The following is a 15908-nucleotide window of genomic DNA, read 5'->3' as shown; positions in this document are numbered from 1 at the left end:
TCAGACGAAAACGTACACTCACACTCTCTCTCTCTCTCTCTCTCTCTCGAGCATGTCTGAAGAGGACCGGGTTAATCAGCACTCCCAAGCTGACCACTTATATGTCCCTGGACTCAGGAGACTGGGTCAAGCAGCACTTTCAAAGCTCTCACCCTAATTAGCCCTTGGATTCAACAGGCTGGGTCGAACAGCACCTCCAAGCTGTCACCTTTATATGCCATGGGCACCGCACCGGAATAGAGTATGCCTGAGCAGGCTGGGTCAAGCAGCACTTTGTCTGCCACCCTCATATGCCCCTGGCTCAGCAGGATGTGTTGAGCAGCACTTTCAAGCTGCCACACTCATATGCCTCAGGTTCAGCATGTCCCTATCCCCACTTTCACATTGCAATTGTTCTGGTAATAACCCACTTGATGGGCAAACCCCACAGGATTTTTGGGTGCTCCAGGGATCTTTATCTTAGGTATGAGGAGTGTTGCCGAAGAGTGAATGAGGAAGCCAAAGGACACCCACGATGGGGGGAGAGAGAGAAGCAACCAGCTTAACCGTGAAAGTTATTTATTGCCAGGTAATAACCATACAAGGGGAGCCAAACAAACAAAACAGTTATAATATTAAATCTAACTTAAATTTGATTATAAAAGTCAGGTTATAAAAGTCAGTTATAGAAAACTATAACTGATTACACAAGTCAGGGTCAGAAGATTATACCTAGAGAGAGTGAGAGCTGGGTTCTCACCACGCCATGAAGCTTGAATCGATCGGGGTTCCCAGGTGGTGGTGGTGGTGGTAGCTGAGGGTCTGGAGTGCTGGAGACAGGCAGAGCCCCTAGCACAATCAGTCAGGAGAAGATGAAGTCCCAATAGGACTGATGCAGATTTTGGATCCAGGCATCAGAGCACTTACTTGAGCATGGGTAGGGATTTTTGTAGGGAAAGAACAGTGGTTCACCGGAGAACACTAGATTCGTTTATGGGTAAACTGATGGCTCAAAATAGTACACCAAAGTTGTTTTGTTCAGGCTAGACAATAGGAACTGCTCATTCCTGGCTATGGGTGGTGTTCCTTCGAGGGAGCTCGCAATGCAGCTAGGCAGCTTCAGTATTCTGGATACCAATAAAGGATTTATTATTAGAATTTCTCTGATAACTACTGAGCTGGGTGTGTGCAGGCTTTGGTTCGTTAACATCTGGAGCAGAGATTCCCCAGAGTCAGTGCGGGTTCTTGCCTTGAAATGTCTGTTCTCCATTCTGTATGTTAATGGGGTTGCCTCCCTGTCCCATCCTTGATGCAAATGAGGCTAAGGGAGTTTCCTTAATCCTGTTACTCTTGTCAGGAGAGGTTTAGGTGCGTCTTCCTCTGCCTTTTCATTGCTTTTTGTAAGTCTTTCTTCTGATCGGCTTTGATTCAAGCAGAGGCTGGGCGGGGGGGAGGTCTTTCATAAGTCAGACAGGCTGGGTACTGCACCCTGGTTCCCCAAGAACACAGAGCTGATAGGTAACAAGTAGGATTTGAATAAGTCACATGTGGCCTGGCCATTTGCTCAAACACAGATTTGTATAAATATTCACAAAACTTTCTTTCTCTGTGACTGTGGAAATAAAAATGATTCTCATACTTGTCATACTGAAGGTAAATAAAAGGTACCTGAAATACTGTCAAAGCAAATTCACAATTATTATTCATATGAAGACTTCTCAGCATCTGCCAAGTGGTAGTGACTTGAGAAAGTCTCAGTATCTGCCAAGTCATTATGACTTGAGAAATCTTATAAAACCATAGAAATTTTTGCTTTGATGTGTTTAAAAATTTGACATCACCATTTACAGTGCTTGTTTGTTTGTAACCCACTGAAATTTTATTAGTCAATACCACATGCAACGCTCTACTATAACATTTTAAGAGATCTTTAATCCGTTTCGGAATTTACACCCTCCATATTCTAAAATATGCAGGTAAAAGATTGGAGAGCCAAGAAAGGACAGTACCTCATTCTTGGAATAAAACTGTGCTTGCTGCTGTCATTGTGACAGGAGCGTTCTCACTGAAATGCTTGGTCCTTACTGCCATTTATTGATTTTTTTGTAAACAACATTTCTCTTTCTTCATCTCAAAAGGCCCCAATCCTACAATCAGGTCAGTACCAGCAAATGTTTGCACCCATGTTGGAGTCTATATGGTTCCCCAAAGGGTCTGCCCATACAGATCCAATTTCAGGATTGGAGCCAAAGACAAGAACAATCTGAGACCATTTACCAATTGCAGGAGCTGACACTCTGATAGTGTCTTTTGTTGTTTCCATTGTTGTTTTAGGCCTTCCAACGACAAGTGCATGAAAGTCTGACACAGCTGGAACTGATTAATAAACAGTATCGCCGCCTGGCCCGAGAAAACCGCACTGACTCTGCTTGCAGCCTCAAACAGATGGTCCATGAAGGGAACCAGAGATGGGACAACTTACAAAAGCGAGTCACTTCCATCCTTCGCAGGCTAAAAGTATTTCTCCATTTTCAAGCCATTCTCTTTCAGAACTAGACTGTATGCATAGAGGGTATTGTGAGCTTCTGACTCCTCAAGCCCATGCAAGTTTTCTCTTCGGCTGAGTTATTTCAATTTTATTTTGACGATTTCATGGGCGCTCTATCTAAAGTAGTTAAGTAATACATTGCAGGAAGATGTAGAGTTGGACCTGGGTGCCCTAATTCCCCTTAGAAGAGAAGAACAAGAATACTTGCAGCTGAACTTTTGTAACTGTTCTCTTCAGTCAGACTCAGAAGATAGGGATGTGAAAACTAACTTTTGTGGAAGTTTCACATTGTTTCGGTTGTTTTCCCCTTTTGCTTTTTCAGCATTTTATTGGCCAGCGCGAGGAATTTGAGGCAGCACGTGACAGCATTCTTGTCTGGCTTACAGAGATGGATCTGCAGTTGACCAACATTGAACATTTCTCAGAGTGCGATGTCCAAGCAAAGATAAAGCAACTCAAGGTACAGGGGGCCAGCCAGTCTATGGCATCAAAAATATCCAAATAGGAAATGAGAGTGTAAGAAATGTTCCATAAATAGTGTTATGTGATTTAAAACCTTTATTCCCAGGACATGGGCTCAGCTCCAGTCAATCAATGGAACCATCGCTCTTTATAGAGCATGGTCTATGTGCTGATGAGTTCTTTGATGGCTGCTGAGTCCACTGTGCGAGTGACAGTCCTGTGCATAGGTAGGGCACACCCATGCACTAGCAATGCTCTGAATCTGAGCAACAGATTCTTTCCTCCTCTGGTGCCAGTCATTACAAAGCTTGATCCAGTCCTCCTCGCAATGCCTCATTACATCTACAAGCTGTCTCTGCCAACCAGAGCAGCATTCTGCACTCCTTTTCAATCATCCACAGAGATTCCAAAGGATACTGCATCATCTTTGCATCCGAAACCTGCACAGCAGTCTGCCTCCCTTTCTAGACCCTTCACAAGCTTCAGAGTACAGCACACTCTTTGGGATCCTGTAATCCGGCATTTGCTTGGCATGTCTAAGCCACCTGCGTCTTTTCTTACTAATCAGTCTTCCCATTAATGACCAGCATGATTTAACACTTCCACATGTGTCACCCTGTCTTGCCATCTTATTAGAAGAATTTTATGCAAGCATCTGATATGAAAGCTGTTTGTTCTTTTGATATGTTTGGCACAAGTCATCCATGTATCTGAGCCATACAGAAGGGTGGATTAAACACATATCTCATAAATATGGATTTTCACTTTAGTTGACAATTTGTTGTTGTTCCAAACTCTGTCTTGCAAAAGACCAAGATTCCTAGCTGCTTTGCCGATTTTACTAGTGAGCTCAACATCCAGATCTACATTGCTGGTAACAGTAGAGCCAAGATGGCAAAATTGGTTAACAACATCCATGCAAATAAGGTGATATCTGGAACTAGTTCTGAAGAGCCTTGGTGCATGATAAGTCTTCAAGCTTATTGCTAGCCCAGAGATTTTGCAAGAATCAGAGAACTTGGTAATAAGATGTCTTAGAGCATCAACAACGTGAGCCACAAGGGCTGCATCACCTGCAAACAACAGGTCCTTTATGATGTTTCCTTCACCTTCATCTTAGCTCTGAACCTTGCAGTGTTAAACAAACCTCCATCATGTCTAGTGCTAAGATAGACACCCTCTCAAACATCATGGAACACATGTTGAAACAGGAATGAGAAGTAAATATTAAACAATATAGAAGCCAGCACGTAGCCCTGCTTCACTCCATTGTTGATGTTAAATGAGTCTGATTCTTGTTTTTCATACATTATAGTTGCCTTCATGCCATTGTGTAAGAATTTCACAAAGCTTAGCAATATAGGCGGACAAGCAAGATTCTTCAAAATAATGTAAAGCCCTGATCGAGTAACCATTTCAGAGGCTTTTGTTAAATCTATAAAAGCCATGTACAGTTTAATACGCTTCTCTCTGTACTTTTCCTGCAGTTGTCTTACAGAGAAGACCATGTCTATGGTAGACCTTCCTTATTGGAAACCACACTGGCTTAGAAGATAGATTCTCTCAGCTAAAGTTTGAAGTCTAGGTAAAAAATACAGTTTAAGATTTTTTTTAACAACGTTAAGAAGAGATATACCTCTGTGGTTATTACAATCACTTCTGTCTCCTTTGTTTTTAGAGAGTTGGCTGAAACGAGCATCCTTAAAATATTGTAGAACAGTTTTTTTTCCTTCCAAGAGGGTAAAAATACCTCATGCAATCTTTGCAGCAAGTTTTTTAACATTTGTAGATTTCAGCAGAAACAGATCCTGAAGCTTTGTTGTTTGGAACCTTTTTGGATGCTTTGGTCAAGTTTCTCTAGTGTAAGCTTGGCATCCAGCAAACTTCAAACCCAGGAAATTTGTCTGGCACACATTGGCCTACTACAGACTCCTTTGAGTATATAATCATTCCATAGTGTTCAATCCACCTCACCCATTGCTTTCCTTTATCTGTTATGATATTGCCATCCTGATCTTTCAGAGAGCTGTCTTGTTCTTTATCGGCCCAATGGTTTTTCTAATGCCCTCATACAACCGTCTACTGTCACCTGTGTCAGCTGTCTGTTGGATACTGCCACAGAGACCCAACCAAAATTCTTTAGCACGCATCCTGGAAGCTATTTGAACAACCTTACGAGCTTCTCTTAGATTGTTGAGCAAATTAAGAGTAGAAGTAGACTTGTAAGTGATCAGCACAGATCTTTTCATGTCAATGAGTGGCAGCAGTAGCTCCTAATGGTCTACGTACCATTTTTTTAGTACTCTTTCCAAAACTCTTGATGGCCACATTGTACGTACTTCTCTTCAAGACTTGACACGCATCTGAAGCAGTTTCATTTGTTCCATCTGTCTTTGCTGCTACTTCATTTTAAAAGCCTGTTTCTTGATAGGATCATTGTTTTGGCATATTTCAATACGAGTTTCCATGGCAGTTTTATTATGGTGCATCCTTTTAGCTTGAAATTTCACTTTGCAGCAGTCAAGAGAGTGCTCTGTGTCACAGTCTGGAAGGATCATGTATGAAAGATACTTTTCAAATATGTATGTTTTATGAGTACCAATTACAGCTGATGCCAGTGCCTGGACCTCCAGTGTCTCCACCAGGTAGTTTTCTGATGCTACCAGCAAAGAATTTGTTGGTCACCAATAAGCCTTACCTGGCATAGAGCTTGAGAACTCTGACCGTTATCATTCATACATTCAGTGCCATGCCTACCCAGAATCCCAGGCCAGATCTCAACATTGAATCCAACTATTGCGTTGAAGTCTCTCAGATTTCGGATGGGTTCTTTCCATGAAATCCTGCCAGTCAGTTCTTCCAGCTGTTGGTAAGAGCTATCCTTCTTCTCCTCATTGCTAGCCTGAAGAGTTGGAGCATAGACACGGCTAAAGTTGATGAATCCTTTCTGTAGACTAACTCCAAGTGTCATGATACATGTGGACTCTGCAGCAGGAGCTTCGCACAATGATACAAGTTCATTTCTGAGAGCAAAACCTACACCACACCCTCTCCTAACTCCTTCAGGTTTGCCATACCAGTAAATGGTGTAGTCTTTCTCCCTTCTGAACCCTGTGTCGGAGAGCTGAGTTTCCGAAAAAGCTGCAATATCAATTCTGAAACATGCAAGCTCGTTACTCAACACAGCCGTTATCCTCAAATCCGAATTCAGATCAAAGTCGTATCCAGGGGTCAAAGTCCAAATATTCCAGCAAGCAATTCTATTTGTAAAAACAGTTGATCCAGGATGTAAGCAATGAGACGGCTTGTCTGACCCACCTTTTCTAGGGCCACCCACACTCAAGGCAAGCAGGCCATTCCTAAGCTGGGCTGCTTGGAAATCTTGTTAGCTGCCCCACGGCCCTTATACCTCTTTCAGATCCCTGTGACCATCTTGTCAAGACCTTCAGTGCATATGCCTAGACAAAGTTATGGAGGAGCAGAGGCTGCCATAGACATGTCACCCTCCCCACTTTAGACCACTGAACCAGAATCCAAAGTCAGAACGAGTCTGGATGTTCAGTGACAGAGGTTATATGTTCTTCCAGAGAGCACACTACATAGAGCTGTTAACTGCCTGTGGCTTCAGCGTGAGCACGTTTTCTATCAGGGTGAGATCCCATAGCCTTTCTTCCACCAAGAAGAACATCCATAAGGCAGTGGAGGATGCAGTTTAATGTCATGCCCAGGACATGAGCTCAGCCCCAGTCCTGACACAACAGAACAAGATTATTAGAAAGTGCTAGGGTTCAGTGAGATAGAAAAGGTATGCCCACATGTGGTTGCATGGGTGGCAATTAAATATGGGTTTTTAAAAAAGCACAGGGGATAACCTCAGTGCTCTGATTTTTTCCCCTCTCAATAAAATCATTTCCAGTGGCAAGGTTATGTGTGTTATGCCCTGCCCTGTTTGTGCGGGGTTTCTGCTCTACCACAATGTGACTCATTATTTGCTGAGTGCTATGGAACATCTGCAGTGTAAATGGCACTACATAAAACAACTTGTTAGTATGTGTTAGCACAGCTTTAGAATCTGCATCCATTCTAACCACCTTATCTACCTAGGCCTTTTCAAAACTCACAGGAGTGGCTTGTTCAGAGGACAGTCCTCTTCCCAAATACAGCACAGTAAATCATGAGATTTTCTGGGTAAAACTTTAAGTGCGACTTCATTAGCTTATATGGGAGAGTATGGCAAGGGAATGCTGAGTTGCACCATCAAATTTTGCTTACCCTGTGTAATGGTCCTCGTTTGTGTTTGGTAAATATACCATCTCTGCTGCAAAGCTCTGTAAGACATAGCATTCATGGTAACCAAGGATTGTTTAATGTCGGTTTTAATGATAACAAAGTCATGGCTTCTTATGCTGCACAGGCTTTCCAGCAAGAGATCTCTCTGAACAACACTAAAATTGATCAGATAATTGTCCAGGGTGAGCAGCTGATAGAGAAAAGTGAACCCATGGATGCAGCTGTCATTGAAGAAGAACTGGATGAGCTCCGGCATTACTGTCAAGAGGTCTTTGGTCGTGTGGAACGTTACCACAAGAAATTGATCCACCTTCCTGTATGTACCTCTTTATTTCTTTTTTTAAGATTTATTATTAATTTACAAATATAATAATGGTGAAAGCGTTTGTGGGGGGGTGTAATGTATACGACAAAACACCCCATGATGTTTTACTTGTTGTAATCCTGATCCTTCCCTTCCCCCTGCATCTTTGTGTGTTATTACATATTGTGTTATGTCTTATTCAGACTGCAGGCTCTTCAGGGCAAAGAATCTGTCTCATTTCAGTAAAGCAACATGCACACCTGAATTATGAATGAGAGTGATGGTGCAGTACTGAAGACATAACATTCTTCTTGCCCTGCAGGGTGAATTCCATTGAATAGCATTGAGTTCACAGAAATAAAGACACTCCTTCTTTGCAGGGCAGATGGAACTTTAAGTATCCAGAACTGAATGTACAGCTGGAAAGTGAGAGAGGGTGATTTTGGAAATCAAACTGGAAAGCCCCACTGAGGGAAAGCAGTGAGAAGTGCTTTTCATAACATGAAAGAATAGATGAGAGCAACAGTCAAGATAAATGCCTTTTATAGTTTCTGTAATTTGGTTCCAAAATGTTGCTCTAATTTTACTGTCTGTGTGGAGATAATATCTGGAGAAAATTTGTAGACAGTTGCCTTACATGAGACTATACAGATGAGCGTTAAGCAGTAAAGATGAATTTATTCTTAGCCTCTTTTACTCATTTTATCTTTTTATTTTATATGCATTTTTTAAAAAATCAAAGGAGGATCAAAGAAAGATACAAAATGGGAATCCTGTCAGTCTGAATGTTATCCAGTGACATTTTTATCTCATTGACCCAGGTAGAAAGGACGTTGTTTCCGAGGGTTGAATTAATAGTCTCTGTTCTGGTGTTTCCTTCTAGCTGACAGACGATGAACATGACCTCTCTGACAGAGAGGTGGATCTGGATGAATCAGCAGATCTCTCTGACATACACTGGCACGACAAATCTGCAGACAGCGTTCTCTTCCCACACCCCTCCTCCAACCTCTCGCTGTCACTTGCCCAGCCGATGAGAAGTGAGCGGTCAGGGCGGGATACTCCTGCAAGTGTAGATTCCATACCCTTGGAATGGGATCATGACTATGACCTCAGTCGGGACCTGGAGACAGCCGTTTCGAGGGCACTGCATTTAGAGGAGGAGGAAGGACAAGAAGACAAAGATTTCTATCTTAGGGGAGCAGCTAGTATAGCAGGTATTGATTGCTTCTCTCATCTCTCTCTCTCAGTAGAGGGAAATAAATATTGCATATAGGATCATACTGCTGGGGAGTTCCTAGGCATGGGAAAATATTCCAAAGAACTCCAGAAGACCTCAAATAGCTGTCCTAGAATGGTGCCTTTAGCCTCCTGGTCTTTGACACAATAGTGCAGGCTTGGAATGTCACTGAGGCATATTCACTGAATGACAAAGAGGGAACAGGCTATTTTATTGCACCCTGTGTCTGCCATATGTGACTGGTGTTGCCTATAACAGAGTTGGCTAATAGTCTTTTGACTGGAGGAAATGGTTCTGGATGATCACAAGAAAAATGGGAGGGAGAGAAAATTCGAAGGAAACATAGAATATCAGGGGTGGAAGGGACCTCAGGAGGTCATCTAGTCCAACCCCCTGCTCAAAGCAGGACCAATCCCCAATTTTTTTTGTCCCAGATCCCTAAGTGGCCCCCTCAAGGATTGAACTCACAAGGCCTGGGTTTAGCAGGCTGATGCTCCAGCCACTGAGCTATCCATTTCCCCCCCTGACATGTTCACCCACTGGACCACATGTTAAAGTCTAAGTGAGTTTTTACTCAGTCCTTGCTCAGGCATAACTCACATTGATATCTTTTGGAAGTTTTACTTCGACTTCAAGACTTGACCTTTCATGAGTTCATGAGACCTGTCTGTCTGTATGACTATGTGCATATTGTGTAACACATACTAATGAGAACTAATGTGTCTATATGTTTGAAGCATGTAGACATTGTACATTTATTGTTAGTGAGGCCTAAATTCAAGATTCTATTCTGTCTTTAATTGTGATTGTTTTGTGCTTTTCAGTTCCTTGACACCTTCTAAAAAGAGGTTGACTTACTTAAAGCTATTTTCAGCAGGAATCTAGTGATGTTCCAAAAGAATATGTGCTGGAAATTAGAACTGGTGATCTACTCTCCTTCCGGGAAAGTTGGTTTCCTGTTACAAGAAGACAACAATTGCTGAGATATCAACTCAGATTGTGCTTGTATTTTTGCAGATCTAGAGATCCCAGAAAGCTCCGAGGCCTATGTAAAACTTACTGAAAATGCACTCAGAAATATCTCTGGTAGGCATCAAAAAAGCCTAAGCATAGCCAGACCCAGATAAACCAACCCATACCTGTAACAGTGTCCTCTTCTCTTAGCTCATCTGCTGTACTTCTCACAGCTCACAAGATAGATATTTTCTCACATGACCGCACTACCATGTTAATGCAGAACTTTCCTGCTTTACTATCATTTGTGAAGGTCTTGTTTCTTCAATGCACCCAGCAGAAGTGGAAAGAGTTTTTAAAAGCTGGCTAGGGTGCAATATCTTTTAGCTAAATTACTGGCTAATTAGATGTAGCTAATCAGTATTTTACTCAAATTGGTCTGGCTCCTTGGTGTCCAGACTCCAGTATTGTAGCAGAGGGATTCAAAATAAGAGATTCTTATAAGAGGGTCCCAACCCTTGGCTTTCCTCTGGGAAGAGGCTGGTTTCATAAGGGATGAGAGAGCATCTGCAGCTGTTAAAAAAAAATGTTGTTTTTGAACATCTCCTCCTACCTAAACCAATGGAGATCAGGCATATTCCAGAAGTGACTTGATCTCTAGGAAGAAATCACAAGTTTGCCATGTTTTAGAAGCATTACCTGCTAGACCTGGTGGATGTAACTATAACAGCATCGCTTGGTATTTACATACTGCTTTTCATGCTCAGAAGTAGTATAGAAATAGAATCCTCAAGGTACACCAAGATTCCACTCTATTAACTTCAGAGAAATGCCACAATGTCTACTGCAAAAAGAAGTGAGAGAGAGAGAACTTGAACTTTAAAATAAAAACTATGGGGAGGGGCACAGATACTGAGTGATCCCTGAGTGATTGCCAGGTCTGAGAAGTAGCGATGTCACAAAAAATGTCATTGTGAGAGGCTGGTATAAAGCCCACTGAGAAGTTATTCTTCCAGATGGATCAAGAATTATTTAGGGGAAAGAATCTCTTGAAAACAAGTTGCAGGCCTCTTTACACCTATGGAAGCTTGATACTGTTCTCATGGCAAGCACATTCATCAGTATAACCATCTGTGCTCTGGAAGGTTGCTAACACACTAACATGTAATCGGTTACAAATTTGCTTTGTCATTTCCTGACACATGTTCTATTGTAGCCACCTTTTCATGCTGCCTAACCTTGGTAGTAATCCTTATATTTTTCCTTGGATATAAAGCAAAGTCTTTGAAGAATCTCAAAGCAGTATTCACATCTCTTGTAATTTTGCCACAGGAGAACCAGGTGCCTTGGAAACGCACATCCGTCAGTTGGACAAGGCCTTAGACGCTAGTCGTTTCCAAATACAGCAAACAGAAAATATCATTCGCAGCAAAACACCCACAGGACCGGAACTAGATTCCAGTTACAAAGGATATGTGAGTACAAGGTGTATTGCCATCTAGTGACTGGATTTAAAATAACGGTTCTTGTGACAGGGCACTATATTTACAGTACAAGTGCTAATAAGTGAACATAGAATAGCCATTGAAGAAATGGCTCTTGCAATACAACAGCTTGTTAGGTATAAAGCTATTATTGCCTCTCAGCCCCATTCACACACACAATCTCTACCCTTGATCTCACACGGTTATTGTTATTCTGAGGTTTTGTAATTATTTGTGAGTTTATAATACCAAGAGATTGTAGGAACATAACCCCAGTCAGTTCATTTTCCAATTAAATTTGTGTAGATATCCCAGAGTAATTTCACACACATCCATTTATCCCTCAAATGAGATCGTTCTTGTTTTTTAAAAAAAAAAACTTCCTTACTTCTTAAGATCAGAATTTTATAGACTAATGCATGATATTTGTTTTAATGACACATTATAAACATACATCACATTACCCATGTTGTATATGGGAATCAGTGATAAAAAGTTTTATGAGAAAACTTTGTAGAATAAACCTCAACAAACAGCATTGTGAGCACTTAGGTTTAATTTGGTCCTGCCTTTGCGCAGCGGGCTGAGCTTGATGACTTCTCAAGGTTCCTTTCAGCCCTACATTTCTGTGATTCTATGACATTCATGTCAGAATGAAACAGATTTTATGTGTGGATACTCCATAATTTTTCCACTCTTGTGTAACTTTCTTTCACTCCCCATGTCTCCCATTATCTTCTTTCCAGCTCCTAGGGCAGATGTCCCCAAACTGTGGAGTGCACCACCACCCCTCCCCCACAAGGAGGCGTGGAGGAACCTTCAAGGGGGTGCAGCAGGGCCCAGGCCATCCCCCATGGGTGCAGTGAGGGAGCATCATCTAGCGCTTCCCACCCCCCAGCTCTGCTCTGGTCCCACCCGCAGTCACGTCCCTGCAGCCAGTCCTGCGCCTGGGTCCGTCCCCAGCTTCAGTGCAGCTCTGCTCCTGGCCCTGCCCCCAGCCTCAGCTGCTGGCCATGGCTCCATTCATGGCCCAGGATCAAGGCTGGGGGAGGGCTGGGAGCAGAGCCGTACCTGGGCAAGGGCCCAGCTGCCAGCCTCAGCCTTGGCCCCTTTACCCCATCCACATCCGTTTCTCCCACCTACCCGAGCCGTGGCCTTGCTCCCAGCCATGGCTTGGGGGGGCACAGACAAGGGTAAGGTGGGGACATGGCCCTCAAGTTTGGGCACCACTGTACTAGGGTCTTAGTGTTTATAGAAAAAAATGTCACCTGAAGACATCCATTCTTTGACTCTGGCAGTACCCTGACACAGTGGCACTGAATTATTTCTGTTAATGGAGTTTGAGCCTCTACTTTACATTTAACCCCTTAAATCTCACATGTATAATTCTTGTGTGTGTGTGTGTGTGTGTGTGTGTGTGTATCAATGCAAAAATGATACAGATAATATCAAGAGACAAAGCATCTCATTGAAATTGTATTGGCCAGTGTATCTAATGGCTTTTGAAACAGAAAGATATATTCACAATTGGCAGATCATTAAAACAATAGGCTGCGTCCCATTCTGTCATGTGAAGACTCATTTTCAGAATGTTTTTGAAAATTGCTTTGTATTTATCCTTTTAGCTCTGGAGTTATTCTACCATGGCATAGATTAATGAGAACTATTTTTAATTTTTTTAAACAGATGAAGCTACTGGGTGAGTGCAGTGGCAGCATAGACTCAGTAAAAGGCTGGTTACAAACTGAAAGAGGAAGAGGAGAAGCTCTCTGGATTTATAAACCTGAACAGTACTGAAACACAAACAGCTGGTACGTAGTGTTGAATCCTTCCATGGGAAACAAATGTGAAATGAGAAGCAATATGTATAATATTGTCAGAGTAAGCACTTGGGATAATGCAAGAAAGTAGGAATTTACTTCAGATTGACCAAGCTTGTGCTACTCCATACGTGTGTGTATGTATGTATGATTGTTTCCACAGTCAGTTCATTTATTAATCAGTTCTTTGTATTAACCGGGCATAAGCATCAAACACGTGCACATTTTAAGTAACTCGTCACATTATGTCTATCCCTAAAGACTTGAACAAATCACTCTAGATGCTGTACATACTAGTTAGATACCTTCTGATAGGAAATAGTGTTTTAAACTTAAGATTACAAAATACCCTTTGTGCCATTTTAATCACTGATCTAAATTACTTTTACATTTTTAGCAAAATGGATATTGTAACCTGCCCCTCTCTAAACCACATGCACACTGGGTGAATGACTGTGGAAAACACCCTTTATTTATTTCCATGTAACATAGATATTTGTCTTATACACTGGCAGTAATTGAAACATATTTATTGAAGGACAAACATTTTTATTGAAAAGGTCCAAGTATGTGTGCAGATAGCAGTAATTATATGTGCAGATGGCTAGTTAAATATATAAATGGCCATCTGCAAGTGAAAAATTCTTATTGCACACACAGTCATTCATTATATAAACAAAACAGCTTTATCCATGGGGCTAGGGCTTCAGGAGAGAAATAAGGCACTCCTGAGTTCTAATCCTGGCTTTGGCATGGATTTGCTATGTAGCCTTGAATAAGCCATTTAGTCTCTTGCCTCAGGGTCCCCAACTGTAAAGGGGGAATAATACAATTGCCTACCTCTCGGGACCGTTGTGAAGATTAACTAATGTCTGCAAAGAGCTTTGTAAACATAAGTGCTATAATATAGGTTTCAGAGTAGCAGCCGTGTTAGTCTGTATTCGCAAAAAAAAGGAGTACTTGTGGCACCTTAGAGACTAACAAATTTATTAGAGCATAAGCTTTCGTGAGCTACAGCTCACTTTGAGCTGTAGCTCACGAAAGCTTATGCTCTAATAAATTTGTTAGTCTCTAAGGTGCCACAAGTACTCCTTTTCTTTTTGCTATAATATAGATCGGTATAAGTGTGCGTGCAAATATAGACGGATAGTTTTATTTTCTGACACCCTTGTATATCACACTGTGGGCTAAATATTTAATTGCATAAAGCCATAGAAGTGAGAGTTGAAAACTTATTAGATCAGCTGGTCCATCTTTTGCTATGTAAAGCCACATACTCAGTGTTGTCTAAAGTTAAAGTTGTGTGTGATAATGTTTTGTTTAGGCTGTTGTATACTGAGTGTTGTATTTAATGTAAACATGGATGTAATTGTGCATATTGTGAATATGCCTTTGTTTTTATTGTATTATGTCTCTGCTTTGGCAGGTGTGATTGATCGCTGGGAGTTAATCCAGGCTCAAGCTCTAAGCAAGGAACTGAGAATGAAACAGAACCTTCAGCAGTGGCAGCAGTTCAACTCTGACCTGAACAACATTTGGGTTTGGTTAGTGGAGACTGAAGAGGAGCTAGAGAAACTCTGTCATCTTGATCTCAGCACTGACATACAAACCATTGAGCTCCGAATTAGAAAACTGAAAGTAAGGTTTTATCTCCATTTTCCGTCCGTTGCTTCAGTAATGGCCTACCATGCAACATGTGCATTGGACTCCATTCATGAGATACAGTTGATATTTGGTATTCACTTTCTGCATTCCCTGCACAGGAGAATGTGACTAATGATTGGGGTGAGGAACTGGAAAAATGGCTTGAGAAATCACTTATTTGCAGAAAAATAAACCACGACCATTTTCCTGAAATTCCAAATAAAAGTTGGAAACCATTTTATATGCAAGCTACATTTCCAGAATTGCAGAAGTCAGCTGAATTAATAAAGCTTAGAAAAGGCCAAATTAAGTACATTAAAATCTGTCCTAGCCTAGCTCATGGCAAAAACCAACTGTTTTTAAAAGAAATGGTATGCTTCTATTTTTCTGTTAGTTACAATCTCTTCTTTCTCTGGGTCCTGACATTGTGCCCTCCTAGGGGTCCTAAGCTTGGTGAGCTGTGCTACCATTCTCCCAACCCAGTTTCAGTTGCTAGATGAAGTGTCTCCTACCCTGGGCGAGAACGATGTCAGAGCCATTGAAGGCAGCAGGTTCAGCACTTGGAGTATTGGGGGAGAGGGAGAGTGCTGCTTTCAGTGACCCCTCTAGTCAATTCAGGGGCAGCATTAATGTGTTTTAGATGGAATCCAGTCCAGCTGCTCTCATTGATATGAAAGTCACTGTGATATGGGGCATTATTAGGACCTGGGGGAGAGACTGTAAACTAGGGAGAAAAATGGAATCTTCCATAAGAATCCTCTTCTTCTCCTTTAAAATAAAGGAATAATATGGACAGTGGTCTCAAGATAATAAACATAAAAAAGCCAACATAATTTTCAATACAGCTGTGAGGCAGAAGCTTTAGTGTTGTCAAGCATTTGTCAGGATTTACAACACAATTTTCCCCTATATCTCATATTTCCTCCAGCCTTTGCATAACTAGGCTGTGTGTTTTTTGCCAGGCCTTCCTTGTCTTTCAGACATTTGAAACACAAGCCAGTTCTTCTGAACTTTAAAATTCAGCCATGACAACAGGATTTTAAATCTTAAAAGTTTAACTGGCTTATAATAAGTTTTATTGTGAACATAAAATAGTAGACGTTAGAGTGAACATTTGCAGTATTACCACAGATATTTCCTGTCCTAAGTAAAGAGAGAACTGGTAAGATAAAATACTCTTATG

General features: G+C 41.6%; 1 protein-coding gene across 1 annotated transcript in view; it reads left to right on the top strand.

Moving 5' to 3' along the window:
- Positions 1-15908, top strand: part of SYNE1 (spectrin repeat containing nuclear envelope protein 1) — a 507598-nt gene that overhangs the window by 475976 nt on the left and 15714 nt on the right. Inside the window, 9 exon segments of the mRNA XM_043511213.1 lie at positions 2314-2496; positions 2850-2987; positions 7404-7595; positions 8467-8800; positions 9841-9909; positions 11110-11252; positions 12948-12991; positions 12993-13072; positions 14508-14719. Of these exon segments, the coding sequence (XP_043367148.1) occupies positions 2314-2496; positions 2850-2987; positions 7404-7595; positions 8467-8800; positions 9841-9909; positions 11110-11252; positions 12948-12991; positions 12993-13072; positions 14508-14719 (1395 nt within the window).

Source organism: Dermochelys coriacea, chromosome 3 (assembly GCF_009764565.3).
Source record: "Dermochelys coriacea isolate rDerCor1 chromosome 3, rDerCor1.pri.v4, whole genome shotgun sequence".
NCBI lineage: Eukaryota > Metazoa > Chordata > Testudines > Dermochelyidae > Dermochelys > Dermochelys coriacea.
Note: the sequence above shows the minus strand (reverse complement) of the source record. Positions and strands in the feature narration are given on the sequence as shown.